Source organism: Calidris pugnax, unplaced genomic scaffold (genome assembly GCF_001431845.1).
Source record: "Calidris pugnax isolate Ruff unplaced genomic scaffold, ASM143184v1 scaffold448, whole genome shotgun sequence".
NCBI lineage: Eukaryota > Metazoa > Chordata > Aves > Charadriiformes > Scolopacidae > Calidris > Calidris pugnax.
The window spans coordinates 333551-349887 of record NW_015091198.1 but is presented as its reverse complement, the minus strand read 5'-3'; the positions used below and the strand labels follow the sequence as shown (position 1 = coordinate 349887).

The 16337-nt window shown below is 45.0% G+C and overlaps 1 protein-coding gene across 15 annotated transcripts in view; it reads right to left on the bottom strand.

The window, feature by feature from the left end:
• The window catches only part of MAP2 (microtubule associated protein 2), a 248382-nt gene that overhangs the window by 71945 nt on the left and 160100 nt on the right, over positions 1-16337 (bottom strand). For all 15 annotated transcript variants that reach the window (XM_014959620.1, XM_014959619.1, XM_014959626.1 and 12 more), the window contains one exon: positions 2383-2668. In XM_014959620.1, the coding sequence (XP_014815106.1) occupies positions 2383-2644 (262 nt within the window). In that variant the 5' untranslated portion in view covers positions 2645-2668. The remainder of the gene's footprint in view (positions 1-2382; positions 2669-16337) is intronic.

Genomic DNA, 16337 nt, shown 5'->3' with positions numbered 1-16337 from the left:
CACCAGGGAAAAGAAAATCCCTGTAAATACACTCAAACCCACAGTTTCGCTTAATTACCTTGGTTGACTTGGCTTCCTGTGCATTTTCTCCTCAGCTGTTAGGAGTCAGTAAGCTACTACAAATGACTGAACGATTCGTGTTATTGGTAATTATGTGTATCAGAATGGCATTTAAAAACCCTAAGTGATAAAACACCCCACTGCAGCTAAAATCTACAAGCAGACAAACACAGCAAAGATGACTGAATTTGGTGGAGAATGGCAATCCTGTTTTCAAGATCAAACTCTGAATCAAATACCAAAAATCCACCTCTAAACTTCCTGCTTCACAAGGCATGAAGCACATCAGGTAGTAAATAGTAGTCTAAAATGGCAACATACGCCCCGGGCCCTTTCTATCACTACAGTAAGTTGCCAACAGGGTTCTCTTCAAAAAGAGAAAAATAATTAAAATCTTAAGTATCCCTGAGATGGTTTATGTTGCATTAATTAAATACAGGCACAGCCAGTGTGTGAGTGTGCAGTGCACAAGTTTCCAGAGAGCTAGGAATTCATGCATGAAGGCAAGCAGCTTTAGGGACTTCATGGAGCTCAAGGACAAACAAAGATGCAGCTATATTAAGACTCCCAAACAAAAACTGTATGTATCGACAGTAAGTCCCCACACCAGAAACCTTGCAATCGAAGCAGACGGTGAGAAAAAAGCAGGGGAGGAGGAAATGAGGCCACAAAGTGGTGATTGAAACAATCTTCACCCAGATCAGGAGTAGTCTTGTTCCCTTCACAAGTGTTTGTCCCCAGCCCCAGTGCCTGCCTTAGACCATACTGCCTCCTTTTTTCTTGTTCTGCTATTTAACTCCTTTTCTCAAAAAGCAACATGAAAATACACTACTACAATGCCTGCTGATGGGCAGCAGTGGGTTCCTGGCTCCTCTCACCCATTACCTGCAAACTCCTCAATTAAACCTCTCTCAAGACACTGACCACCACTCAGAACCTGAGCTTAAGAGAGCCTGAGAAGAGCATTTCTCTCCTCCCTTTCTAAGGAGAGGAAATTCCTCTTTATCCTGTGAAGTTACTCCCACTTCTCCACGTGTATGGGTGGGACTTATCCAAGATTGTGTGAAAAATCTGTGGCAAGGATGAGAAATGCACTCAGTCTCCCCATGGCCCATGTCAACCCCTAAGAACTGCAGCATCTTACTTCTATGATTCCTGCACATCTGCTCCTGTGCATTTACTGGCCAAGCATAGCACAAAGTTGGGTTACAGCAGAGACAAGACCTTGTTATCATCCCCCAAAACAATCACCAACAGTGTGTTCACCTGAATGCTTACACAGGATTTCTTTTATCTTTGGCTTTCAAATTTTGGCTGGATAGCCAAAGAACAGACTCTAAAAATCTAAACCCATTTACTTTTAGCAGAGAGATCCATTTCCAGCACAATTGCTTATGAAATGACTGTAGGGTCCAAGAGCCTTAAAATTCTCCAGCTGCTGAGAAATTATGGATAGCATCTCCAAATGCTGTCAACAGCCAACAAACATTGCTTGAAAGATCTCTTTAGCATGCACGGAGGGATGCATCAAGGGCAGTTGTGTCTGTACAAGAGAAATTCTTCTCGCACTGTGCATTTGGGTTTTAAAGTGGGAACTCTGCACAGAGAGAATTAGCATTTACTTCTAAAACAGGAAACTTCCTTTGCATATTTCATTTTGACACAGTCCCACTTTTTTTTTTTTCCCCCAAATAACAAGCTGGATCCTAAAATCCTAACATAGTTTACAAATAGACAAAGCCCCAGTGAGTATCCAGTGAAATACGCCTGGGCAAGGATGAATAAATGCTGACGCTGAATTGTGGTACTCCTGGTCAGATTAAACAATATTAAGCAATATTATTCTGCATATAGTTGGTGGTTTCAAGAAGGTGTTGCTACTTGTGAGTAATAACAGGAAACCCATCCTTCATGCACACACAAACGCACGCAACATGAGCTATCTGTGCACAACAGCTCAGTGGTTTCCTACTCCCTCCCAGCCCAGAGTAGCTGCGTGGCTGCTCTACACCAGCCTATTCTCTCATCCCCAGAGTGGTGACCCCGTCCCATCTACCAAGACGCACTAAGGCACCATCTTGCCTTTCCTGAAGTTTTCTCAGAGCACTGCCCAGGATCCTGGGTAAGGACGCACGCTGTGCAAACACAGGTGAAGATGCAGCCCTGTGAAGAGCTCGCGCCCTTCTAAGACACATTTCCTCATGTCAGCACCCCTGTGCCCCAGGGCATGCTTGGTTCCACTTAACATTTCCCCTTGGAGAAACAGCATCCAGTGGTCTGTAGAGCCCCATGTTCCGTGGTGGTGCACTGAGGTGCCATTACCTGCGGTTTCCCTGTCCCCTGCCGACAGCTCTCCGTTGATTCCATTCTCTTTGGTCCGAGCATACGTCCCCGGCTGCTCGTGGCTGCCCAGCCCCGGCTCCTCATCCTCTCGGTAGGGAAATCCATTGGCACTTCTGACCAGTCCGGCACCCGTGCTGCCCTGTTCCTTAATTTCAGGTGAATGTGGGTGTGAAGAAGCCTCTGTTAGCTGACCCGAAGTCCAGTGCGGTGCCTTGGCTTCGTCCTTCCTATCCTCCGCCATGGTTCCTTGCCTTCACCGCGCGGCCTGTAACGACATGAGCAGGAGAGATCAGCTCCAAGTGGGCGACCGTGCCCCTGACAGGCCGCAACTGGGCGCAGGACAGGCACGTTACCAGCAGCACTGCCAGGGAAACTTCCATCCAGCAGATGAGAGAGGTTTTAAATGCAAAAGTATCTCTGCTTGTCTGACCCGGCCGTAAGCAAACTGCTTTAAAATCAAAACAAACCACAAGCAGGAAAAGTTACGGGTCAAGTCCTCCCTGACTCTCCTATGCTTTACAATGATTAGCACCAGTTTCTTGAGGGCTGCCCTTTTGTTAATCTGATTTTAACTCACTAATTACAGTTAAACGTAGACCTACTTAACGAGAAGTGAAGCGGTCATCATAAGGCAGCGACATCTTCACGGGTGATAACAGGAAGAATGGCACAACTGCTCAAGGAAGAGAAGCTGCTGCTGCAATTTTCATTGCAGTCACAAAGAGGGAGTGCTCTCCGGGCACAGAACTGCAGTGTGATCTCTCCTCTGAAGCACCTGCAATTTGCTGCTAGCCATGACAGAAACCACACTGGAGAACACTGACTGGGTTCCCAAACATATGTGCTATTTGACCCTATTTATATACCCTCTTACTTGCTCTTTTACGAACATTCACACTCATTCCCTTCTGCCCAAAACAGCCTGTGGCGAACAGTTGTTTCCCACACAAGCATTTGCATTCTCTTATGACTATTAGTATTTATACATAAACAAAACTAATCATTATTTGGTACTTCACACGTATTTCACTCCTGTTAATTAGCTCCCATTTGTCCAAGCAAGGAAGGGAAGCCACTGCACAAGCTTTGGCTATTCCTCATAGAAAAGTGTAGCAGTAGCAGCTCCTCAATGCGTAAACCCAGGAAGACAACATAGTGTAATCTGTGTTTTGATGATAAAGTAATTTCTGGCAGGGCAGGGACAGAAAGGCTTGACCTGAGATAACTACTTCATAGCAGGCCTTTGCCAAAATCTTGCCATCTTTTTTTCCCCTGGAAAAAAAAAAACAAACCCAAAACATCACCTAAAAGAAATCAGCTGAACACAATCAACAAGTCACATATCACAGAGGCTGAGCAGTCTAGAAAAGAATGCACAAAACTGGATGGTGCATATATTCTGCAGACATTTAACAAAAAACAAACCAAAAAACCAGAAAAAAGGTCCTAGTTCCCACAGAGTCGGGTCAGGTTGCAGAAAATCCTCTAAATGTAAGGAAAAGCCATTGTTATTTGTCAGATAACCATTCACAATTGACATCTCTACCCCTTTCTGATCGGATATTATCATTTAATAATAATAGCTTTCAGAGCTACTTTAAATTAAAAAAAGCATGGTGAGTCATGAAAATTAGATTTCATCACAATAAATACATGACTCAAACTGTAGTTCCACTCTAAAAGGGAGTAATAACTCTTTTGCCTCTTGGTGAAACCGTGGTGTTCTGGGAAGCGCGGCTTTTTCTGCTCTCACCCTGACCCAGCACCATTCCCTGGGAATAACTAAATGGCATAAAGATTGCAGGAGCAGGTGAAACTTCAAGCCCAATGTTTCCTTTGAGCTGTAATGAAAATGGTGGGCTGAGCAGTATCACAAAGCTCGGTGGCAATGCGACATACCACAACCAAACACAGAAATAGTAAATATTTACTAGAAATAGTAAACAGCGCTTTGCCTTGTTCTCCTCCTTTACCTTGATGGGGAAACTCATCAGTGAGCCATTCTGCATATACAGCAAGAGCTTTAGTGCAGCCATCTCAAATCATACCAGAAGAGTTGATGGGGTAATTACAGAGGAGAGAAACCAAGATGGGCAAAGACCATCTCCTACACACCAAAGAGATAGCTCTCTGCCTCCACGTTTGTCTACTGCATGACACTAGAGAACATTTTTCTGATCAGAGCCTTTCCAAAACATGAGGCCATAGCACAAATGTCTCCCTCCATACAGCAGTGAGTAGCACACATCCAAAGCCACCGACATTTGAGGTCTGAGGACAGAACAGAGCCTGTTTCTGGGGAAAAAAGGAGGCATTCTCATCTCTGTCCCCTAAGGAAGCTCAGAAAAAAAAAAAAAAGGGAAAAAAAAAACAAAAGAGAGAAAAAAAGAACAAACTAAACCCCAAACCCTAACTCAAGGCTTTCCCCACTAATCTGGTGCACTTTATACCTGAGAGCAAGCCCCAGGAGCAGTATGAACCTGCCCATCAGCTTCAGCAGGTCCGTCCCCGGGTCATCCACGAGAGGAGCCCAGAGGCTCGGCAGGGAGAGGGAGGGTTATGCAAGAGCTGAGCATGGGGAACGCTGTTCTGAAAATCTGGGATGAACGTAGCAGTTATTATCCCACCGCTGCAGTTTGGAAGCTGTTATCCCTGAAGTGCCCTTCCCTGTTCCAGGCAGACACTCCCCGCTTCACTTGAAGCTCTTGAGGAAGGTTATTCACTTCCTTACAATGGACTGTGTCACAGAAGTCCTCTGTGAAAGTAACAGAAGTGCTTTTATCTTTAAAAATAAATACAGTGGGCAGGCTTCAATGAGAGCTGTGTATATCTGGAGGCAGAATTTGTCTCAGTATTTATAATAGATGGTTACAGAGTGAAACATGGATGAATTCATTCTTGACTCTCTGTTATTCATCAAGTGCTCTCAGAGTTTATAATGGTAGTAGAAACACAGCGAGTGAATCACACAATGCATCTTTGTACTCAGCAATTTAGCAATGACTATCTGCTCTACAGCGTGATTCATCCACAGCTCAGGTTCAAACCCAGAATACACGGGTGTGCTTTTTACCATCAGGTTAGTTGTTTTTCCGTCATTTCATTAGCATACCATGGAATTAAATTAATCAAGTAATTCAAATATTGACACAGAAATACCGAGAGTGGACAAATATTATGGCAGAATTTAAATAGCGTTAGGTATATAAAAAGAAGAAACCTGGAATAGTTTGGACAATCTAGGGAAACACAGTACTTCATGAAGGCAAAAAGTTCCTCTTTCCACTAAGATTTTCTTATTCTTTGCATAAACTGCAATGAAGGCTTTCAAAAAACATCAGAAAAGAAGGCACAGCTAGTCCTCTAAAATGTCATGTTGCTTAGTTAAAAAATTGGATATTTATGAGCCTTTTTTCCTTGCCCATTATAGTAGGACCTCAGTATCAAAGAATATGCAGCAGCAATCTTACTAGTGCATTCTCACCCATATGTTCTTACAGTTTTTCTCGTCCATCAGCTGAAGATAGCGTGGTAAGAGGGTGACCAAGGTAGGTGCTGGACCATGGCAGCCCCAGGCGAGCAGGAGGGCTGCATGAAGGGTGGTGGAGCTTGTGGGCTCTACCAGGCTTGGCTGCACCAAGGCCCCAGCACAGCCATTTGCTCCAATGCCATCCTTGGGGACACCATGCCAATATGCCACAAGGCATGAGTGTGAGCCTCAGCACAAGCTGTGCCAGCTATACGGCAAGGGATTGTGGAAACACTCCTCCTTCATTATGTTCCCTACCTTGAAGCCTGACCAAAGCCAACTGTGCAAACAGGGGTATGGGAGTGGGGATGGGAAATGCCCCCTCCTTCTCAAGCAGGCACAGTTGTGCACCAGACCACATCAGTGATACTGACACACATCTGAGGACCATGCACAGCCCTCCCCTGTTCTGGACAGATCACACTCCACCAGCAGCAGCAGCGAAACAGCAGTGAAGAGACGCTTTGCAGACCTTAAATTCATGTCATTGTAAATCAGGAAGTGCACTAGGGATGGCATTATGGATGCAAACTGGACATCCTGCCTTCTAAAATTAATAACTTGTAGCAGAAATGATGGTAAAAACAAATTCCCCCTTTTCAGCCATTTGGAAACTGTACAGAGACAAAAAATATTTAAATAACTTAGAATAAACACAAACAAAGAATTTCCCAAGAACCTCATGGGGAATATGTGGGCCAACTTTGTAGTTACCTCCTCCTTTCACGAGCACAGTACAAACATTTCTTAACCCATACACTCTTTTATGTGATACCAGCTCCTGTTGTAATGGCTGGGTTGAACCAAGCCTGAGTGCTTTGAACTCAACACACAACAAACTGCCCCCAGAAATACAGCATGAGAGCATGATATGCAAAGCCCAAGCTAATGCCGATTTAAACACCCTGTTGTGCTAGCTGTCCTTCTATATATTTTGTGACCACATCTTGCAGAATCTTCTTAGCATTATATTAACATTGCCTTTGCATGTAAGCCAATGAATTTTCTATGCATTTCACTTTTTAAGAGAACAGAATTAGGCCAATACTGAAGGATTTTGCAAAAACCCTGCCTTCCTGCTTCAAGCTGTGTTTTTACCTACTCCTCCGCCTGTAACTTTCACACAGTGAAATGAGGCTATTTGATTTCAGGGAAGCTAATTCATTAACTAAAAGAAATAGCTACCTGGATACACTGAGAAAGAGTTACGCCTCCACTTCAGGGGAGAGAGGTTCCTGGAGGTTCCTAAAAGGAGAAACAACAGACTCCTCCAAAAAGAAAAGCAAACCCTCTCAGAATCACAGAATCTTCTAGGTTGGAAGGGACCTTAAAGATCATCTTGTCCAACCGTCAACCTAACTGACAAAAATAGACACCCACACAACAAACAAGGAGCATCATCACTAAACCATACCTCCCAGCACTACATCAACCCGTCTCTTGAACACCTCCAGGGATGGTGCCTCCACCACCTCCCTGGGCAGCCCATTCCAATGGCTGATAACCCTTTCAGTGAAAAAATTTTTCCTAATATCCAGCCTGAACCTCCCCTGGCGCAACTTGAGGCCATTTCCTCTCGTCCTGTTGCCTGTGACTTGAGAAAAGAGACCGGCCCCCATCTCTCTACAGCCTCCTTTCAGGCAGTTGTAGAGAGCAATAAGGTCTCCCCTCAGCCTCCTCTTCTCCAGGCTGAATAACCCCAGCTCCCTCAGCCTCTCCTCATAAGACTTATTCTCCAGAGCCCTCACCATCTTCGTCGCCCTTCTCTGGACCCGCTCCAGCCCCTCAATGTCTTTTTTATGGTAGGGGGCCCAAAACTGGACACAGTACTCGAGGTGGGGTCTCACCAGTGCCGAGTACAGGGGGACGATCACCTCCCGAGGCCTACTCGCCACGCTGTTCCTGATACAGGCCAGGATGCTGTTGGCCTTCTTGGCCACCTGGGCACACTGCTGGCTCATGTTCAGCCAGCTGTTGACCAACACCCCCAGGTCCTTTTCTGCCAGGCCGCTCTCCAGCCACTCTGCCCCCAGCCTGTAGCGCTGCCTGGGGTTGTTGTGACCGAAGTGCAGGACTTGGCACTTGGCCTTGTTGAACCTCATCCCGTTGGTCTTGGCCCCTCTCAGGGGACTTGCCCCGATCCTGAGCTCAGTGGAAGGGAGAGGGGAGGAGAGGGTAAGTGCCCCTCGTATGGCTCCAGGGCCAAATTCTGTTCCCCATGGGGCTCTTCAGCTCACACACACCATAGCGCTGACTCAGCTCCCCTGCTCCTGAGTTTGGAGCCAGGAATTGCTCCATGAAGGCAGGCTGGGGTGCAGAGACATGGCTAGCATGACCTCAGGCACTCAGGGCTTCCCAAATTCCTGAATAAGACTGTCAAAAAGAGATTTTTTTAATGACATTTAAGAAATTCAGATAGTTTCTTTCAGAGAAAAGTAATCTATGAGGTAAACTGGTAAGCTGTTTATAAATTTTTAAAGAAAAGAGGGCACCAAGAAGCAGAGAAGAATGAAATTGCCTCCAAAATGAGTTACATTAAAAAATATATAAATCCTTCCTTAACATAAAAAGCCCAAACCAGACATAAATAGGGGAAAATCTAACTCATACTGGCAAATAACACAACCAAAAAACCTTTAATTCGTGTCCATGTACCAGCTGGCCAGTTAGGATGGTGTGTCTCAATAGTATCAGGCACTGTGGATGAAGAGTTCCCAAGGGAATTTATCAGTAAATTTAACTTACTGACAAATACATCTAGAAGAACTAAGGAAAGTTGGTTGGTATCAGGAGGCCAGAATAAAAGCAACAAGAGACAGAAGGTGGGAAATCTGGATGGACAAATCCCAATAACCTCCTGCCACCATCATAAAGCTAAGCCTGTAGTACGTAGTACCCAAACCCCATCAGTGCTATTGTCTCCATCGACTCTCCACATATTTACAAAACAAGAGAGATAATTTTGGATGCCATGAACACATGGAGAGCTTTGCACCCACATTTTACTCCTTCACCTCAGCTAACATGCATCTTCTCTCTAATTAATTTCATTATTTCCAGATGTGAGCACGGTGCTTCACACTGATCAAGGAGAATCACAGCAAACAGCCCAGATGAAGAGAAAGTCTCATGGTGTCTGAAAGGGACCATGTTAGCTTCCCTCTGACTTAAAATGCTCAGTCACGGTCCAGAAGCCACTAAACGATTAACAAAAGTGACCACTTGATGCTAAATGTCTAAGTGCTGTAATTCTAGTAATATGGCGTATTATTAGACAGAATTACACATTCGGTCAATTGGAGCCACTCTACCTCTCAAGCCTAATAAAGGATGAACAAGTTTCTCCAGTCATTTATAACAAATATGATTTATTTCTTCCTTGTCTACCGCTTGAGTTATTAGCTTGCAGCTAGATCCCTCCTTATAGACAATATGAGCAAGACTATCCTCTTAAATACTACCTTGCATCTGTTAAAAATGCAGGCAGTGTTCATTTCCTCACACTTTTATTAGTGTCTGGCAGTTTTTAAAGGCTTTTTCATTTCCACACCGCAAACAGTTAGTCAATAGTCACATATTCTTTGTAGAAAATCCTTTTGATTGTACCTCAGATTACAAAACAGATGAAAATAATGGATGGCACCCGGACCAGAACAAAGGAGGCTCACTGTGGAAAGAGACGAAGAAAATTTACCGCAATCTGCATCCTTGCCAGTGCTGAGAAGGAGGAATGACTGCAGCCTGTGAAGCAGTCGATCAGACCTGCAGCACTGGCGTGGCACAGAGCGAGCAGAGAGCCCGAGGAGGAGCCCCTGCTCATACTCCACAATTCTATGCATCTTCCTGCACGGTGTCCTGCCCAGTGGGTGCAGAGATTTAAACCCCTCGCAGAGTTCCCCATGGTTAGGCTGGGCATCAGCGGAGATAAAGACAGGTGGGAAGGGTAGGTCACCCCAGCACATGAGCCACACAGCTCCTGATGAAGGGGAATGCTTTCACTTGGAGAAATGCAAATCTGACAAAACCTCCCTGCTCCGTATTGAGTAAGAAACCCTGCATGACCAGGTGGTACAGCCAGGTGGTGTCCAGGATGGCCGAGATGCAGCACCGCTTGCATTTCTGTTGATAGCAAACAGGTCCACCCTGCTGCAGAACACAGAAACAGGTAAATGTATGAGAACGAGTCTTGCAGCTGCCACTCCTGGCAGATAGAGCTCTTCATCCCTGGGGAGGCTATTCATTTCTCTGGGCTGCTGGAAAGAACGCTACCGAGCCGACCTGCTCCCCTTCTCAGACACATGGGCTGCCCTCGCTCCCGTGCCCAGGGACTGCATCAACTTGCTAAAACTACAAGAATCTAAAACCAGGAGCCCTTCTCTCTTCCCATGCTGAAATCCTGGTACTAGCAGCTTCTGCCTGCAAAACCAACATCTACCATAGAGCTCAGTTCTAGCTAAAAAGCTGGAAGAAACCCTACACACCCTTTCCTGCTCCAACACCACCCCTTTTCTACAAACCCCTTCTATTGACAGCGCTGCACTTTTACACCATTTACCATTCATCACACACCCTCACACACCCCCATCTATCACTAATCATAATTGCTTCCTGCAGGAGAGAGGAAAGGCGTTTTAGCTAGTGAAGGAGATGGTAACCATAACAACAGCACCATGACAACTCTAAGTGATATCTGAAACAAAAAATAAGGCAAACACTTATTACCAATAAATTTGGTCTGTGACAAGGAGGGCAAAAGCACTAAAAAAGTAATACCAGTACGTAAAGGTGCCAACATGAAGAAACACAGGTCTCTCTGGATGAAACTGCACACAATCCTTCTGCAAATTTTAAGATGAGGCACCATGACAGCCTTGTCTTCTCCTGATCCATAAACAGAAGGCAGTCCCTGCTCAATCCTACCTGAGATCTCTGCTGCCTCGGGGAGCTGGAGGGACTGAAGAATGGGAGGAGTGCTGCTGGGAAGCTGGTATGTTTCCTGGCAGCCAGAAGACTCCCAAATTTATCAGTGGAGTCTTTTGTTTCCAGAAGACTCATTGAAGCGAGCCCTGAACAAGGACAGGATTGCTCCCAGGGGAGCACCTCAGAGTCAGACACACCACATTGATTTTTCCACCAAGCACAATTTCAAATGGGCATCGTGAGCCCTCTCCATGCACTGTAGAGAAGGCATTGCAGTTGGCAGGCTTGTTCAAAACACCAGGCTCTACAGCCATTAGTCAGAGACCATCTAAACAACCCATGCCAATCCTGGCAGAAAAAAAGATTTGCCCACGTTTGTGGCTACACTGGCTTTGTCACCCTCAGTGCAGGAGGCACAAAGGGCAGAAAAAGCACCACAAACAAACAGCACTAGCTCCAAGCACTGCTTGCAGATAATAGAGTTATTCCAGGTGTGATCAGACAGGAAAACGTAGAAAGAAACAGCTGCACGATGTGACCCTCTTGGGGCTTTTCAGGGGGAATTCTGCCCACCATTTTGCTACACAGGATTGATTCAGGAGAGTACACTGAAGTGGTCGATTCAATCCTCGCCAAGGAGACAGCTGAAAACTCGTTACAACACAGCTGAGCTGGAGGAAGGGCTATGTAAGACAAGGGTGTTCAAAATACTACCTAAAGCGAAAAAATCTTCATCGGTCAGGAAAGAAGAAGTATACAATTGATATAGTCATTGCAGGCTGGGGTAGGGAAGTGGGGAGGGAGGGAGATGGGAAAAAAAAAAAAAAAAAAAGGTAGTACTAGGAATACTCACAAATACATCACACTGAAAGCACTGTGGCTGCCAACATTTCACAAGTTTGGCCAGCTGAAATCTTGTCAGAAACCAACACTGGCTGGCTAATAAAAATGAACATTGAATGCTTGGTTCCCCTCCCCACTGCCACTTCCATTATAATTTTCAGTGCTTACAAAAGGCTGAAACAAAGTCATCTTCTGCTTATTTATTGCACAGGTGACGCAGAACACACCACCCAGTTTACCATCTAATTTTTAGACTCATATTTTCAAGCCTGTAGTTTGAAGGATTGCCAAACTGTGCATTTTACACAGATACTGTGAACAGGCTACATAGCTATGGGCTTCCTTTGCTCTCAAATCACACTAATCAATACTTGTATTTGGATGGGGTCTGGTAAAGGTAGCCCACAAAAAGGCTGGAGTGAAATTTTGCAGGATTTTTTTTCTTCCCCGCACTGCCCTTGCTCAGGCACATTAATTTGATGTTGCATCTCTTCTCTCAAGAGACTCCACGTGGATGACAGTTCAAATTAGGTAGTGAGGAATATAATTAATTATGCCAATATGTTACTTGCATATTCTCCACATAGGACAGGTCTATGCTCTTGCCAACTTCAGCAGAGCTACTCTGCGTGCAGGTGAGGCAAACTGGACTGTTTAGCAGAATGGTGCTACAAACTTAATGGCTAAACAAAAACTCACACAACCAAAACCTCACTTGCCCAGAATAAATACTTCAACTACATTTGTGCGTCTTTCCCTTCTCCACATACACGAATTACTTTCACATCCCTTCTTCTATCAGTTTCACCAAGATCTCATCAAACATGACACGTTTTCACACGATCTTAACTTTACTCAGTGAGCTTTTAATTAGGAAAAAAAAAGCTGCCTCTACAAATGTGTCTGCATTTTTTCTATTTTTCAAAGGTCTTGCCTAACTTTCAAAACGAATTCCACCCCCACTACACCCCTGCTACACTAATTCCACCCAGTACAATAAAATACCTAGATGCTATCTTTGGAAGCATCATGATGTCAGCTACTACAAATGGTAAGAAGGCTGTCCTGGGCTAATTTCATACAGATTCTTCCCCACAAATATATACAGGAGAACACGCCTACAGCAAAATTCTGGAACACAGCATTTGCACCATACTCTGTCTCTCTATGCCCTCTCCAGGGCCACAGACCCCTGAAAAAGGGGCAATTCAGTAACTCCAGGGGTGGACCTTCCTGATCCAGCTGCCATCCCAGCTTAATTCCATCTTTCCATGAAGTGAAGTAAATGAACAGTCAACTATTCCACAACTGAACTAGCAACATAAAGATACCGATGTGAAAATGAGATATAGAAGAAAGTGTCTTCAAGACCATGTGCTGCTCCTGTTTGCTTGGGTAAAAATTCTTGCTCATGTGAAATAAAGTTTTCTCCCCAGGTCAAGGGCAGCAGATTATTCCTTTGATGAGACTGCTTGTAGCTTCACTTGGTAATACTCAAAACACACCGGGTAATCATGTCAGGCACACGATGGAAGCAGAAGTATCTTATTGTCTAACAGAGGCATTGTTTATTCATGCTGAAAAAGAGCACCAGACAGAAGAAAGCTTGCTTCGAGGTCTCCCCATCCAGACCCACTTAAGCATTTTTGACTCTCAGTTTCACAGTCAGAAAAATCTTAGAGGCGGGGCCCAGGAACCCATTACAGCCAACAGAAGCCAATGCTTTTAACTGTAGCACAAAACATTTAACTGTAAATAAATAAATAGACAATAAGGAGACAAAAGGGTTGGAAAACTGATTGGGAAAGGAGTTATTTGCAAAGTGTGCTTGCTTCTATATTTATAGCAAATTTGGCATGGATGAGCCAGTGCTAGAATTTTCTTTTCTGGGGAATGTCTGAGCAGCAACCGTCGTGCAGCAAAACCTTGGACCTACAGAGGTGGCAGGATTCACAGAATCACAGAATCGTAGTGGTTGGAAGGGACCTCAGAGATCATCGAGTCCAACCAACACAAAAAACAAAACAAAAACAAAAAAACAAAAAAAAAACCAACACCACAAAAAAACACAAACCACCACCCACCACCTAAACACACAACAACAACCACCAAACCAAAAACCATCACCCACCCACACAGCACCCCACCAGAAACCAGTAATCCTGGGCACTAGAGCATGCCCTGAAGAACCACGTCTACACGTTTCTTAAATACCTCAAGGGATGGTGACTCCACCACCTCCCTGGGCAGCCCATTCCAATGCTGGATAACCCTTTCAGTAAAGAAATGTTTTCTAATATCCAACCTGAACTTCCCCTGGCGCAACTTGAAGCCATTACCCCTTGTCCTATCATCTGTAACTTGGAAGAAGAGACCGACCCCCGTCTCTCTACAGCCTCCTTTCAGGTACTTGTACAGAGCGATAAGGTCTCCCCTCAGTCTCCTCTTCCCCAGACTGAACAACCCCAGTTCCCTCAGCCTCTCCTCGTAAGACTTGTGCTCCAGACCCCTCACCAGCTTCCTTCTCTGGACCCGCTCCAGCACCTCAATGTCTTTTTTATGGTAGGGGGCCCAAAACTGGACACAGTACTCGAGGTGGGGTCTCACCAGTGCCGAGTACAGGGGGACAATCATCTCCCGAGGCCTACTCGCCGCACTGTTCTTGATACAGGCCAGGATGCTGTTGGCCTTCTTGGCCACCTGGGCACACTGCTGGCTCATGTTCAGCCAGCTGTTGACCAATACCCCCAGGTCCTTTTCTGCCTGGCAGCTCTCCAGCCACTCTGCCCCCAGCCTGTAGCGCTGCCTGGGGTTGTTGTGACCGAAGTGCAGGCCTCGGCACTTGGCCTTGTTGAACCTCATCCCGTTGGTCTCGGCCCATCGATCCAGCCTGTCGAGATCTCTCTGCAGAGCCTCTCTACCCTTGAAGGGATTATTTCATCCCTTCATATTATTTTGTAACCAACAACATTACAAACAAAGGAATTCTTTTAACTTAAATATACCCTCATGCTTGTATGACTTAAAGATAATGCCGTCCACCCACATTCAGCCACCCACTCACGTGACCCATGACTGTATACCCAGGCAAATAAAATAATCTCTCCCTACCTGCAAATGAGAATACCCAGAAATCTTTAGTGCTCTCAAATGGTCTAGACAGTAAAATCACAATATTTGGGATATAATTTTATCATGTGGTAGCTTTTCCCTGCCAAATCTTTACCCAGCCAACCCTACTGCCAACAAAGGAAAAGAAAGCAAGCAGCCACTCCTCCAGCCTGTTCGGGCACAGAGGCAGGAGGGCAGAGCCAGTATTGAAGGAACCTGCAGCCACAGCAGTTGATTTTGAAGCCCCTTGATTTAAGAGGAAGCTTTTTCTCTTAAAAGGGCTTCAATTAAGATCTTGGGATGTGCACTGAAACAGAAAGAGGATTTTATGTGCCCCGGCTTGTATTTTAAGTATAGCGATTTTTTTTTAAGTTTAATTTTTAATTCCTTGGGGTTTTGAATTAAGAAAATTAAGCTATCTAAAGCGTGAGGAGGAACCAACTCACTGAGTCATTCAGCCTTTCTGAAATCTTAATTGCAGGACCTGCTGTTACAGCAAAGACCTATTTCAGAGACTCGTTTCCTCCCCAGGCTCCCATGGGTGTATGCAATTACCTGATTCTTGCTACAGGTTGGGTTTAACCTTGTTTTGCTGCCACCCCTTTTCTTCCCACCCTGTGCTGAGGGGCTGATGTACATATGTGAAGTCAACAGCATTCTCCTGGGGTAAGATGAAGAATGAATGAGTTTTGTGGGAAGCAAGGAACAAGCCCAGGGCTGGGGAGTAGGGAAGGGTAGGAAAGTTGCATCAGATGAAGAAAGTACATGTCAAGAATGATAAGATGTGACTGATGAACAAATTCGGTAACTGAGGAAAAAGTCTGGAAAAAACCCAAGCCATGGGGCTGAATGTGTGTTGTTTTAATATAAAGAGACAGCCAGGGGGAAGGAGAGAAGCTAGGATTTGCCATCTTAAATCAAACCATTCAGTCTAGACTCCTGCCACAAGCAGTGGCCAGCACGAGCTGCTCCACATGAAGAGGCAAGAAGCTCCACAGAGCTTCAGTCTCACATCAGCGTGTCCTCAATGCACAAAGTCTCCACTTGGTGACACAGACCTACCGATTTCCATCAGAGCCAGTTGCCTACACGTCTATGAGGATCCAGATCATCCTGCACTTTCCAATACAAGCAGCGCATATAGAAGATACCTTCAAGGTGACTTTCTGGGCAAGGGGAGTAACCCATCTGTGTTCTTCCAAAGACTGTTGTCAGAGATTTCCATTAAAAGGACAAGAAAACAAAAAGCACAATGGGATATGGGACATGCAGAGCATTAATGGACACAGAAAAATCATGCATGCATTTATGTGTTCAGGTGCTTCTGATGTCTTTTCTGAGAGGTAACCAGGATCCATCTTGAATTCATTTTGAATTTCTCTGTATTTTTTCTTTTGCAAAGTCTTTCAGCAGCACTAATGCTGATGTTGGTTTAGGATGCCTGAAAGCATTAAGTATTAATCACAAATGAAATACAGTAGACCTGGAAAAGGTACAGAGAATTCAAAGAGGGTGATCAAAGATCTGGAGA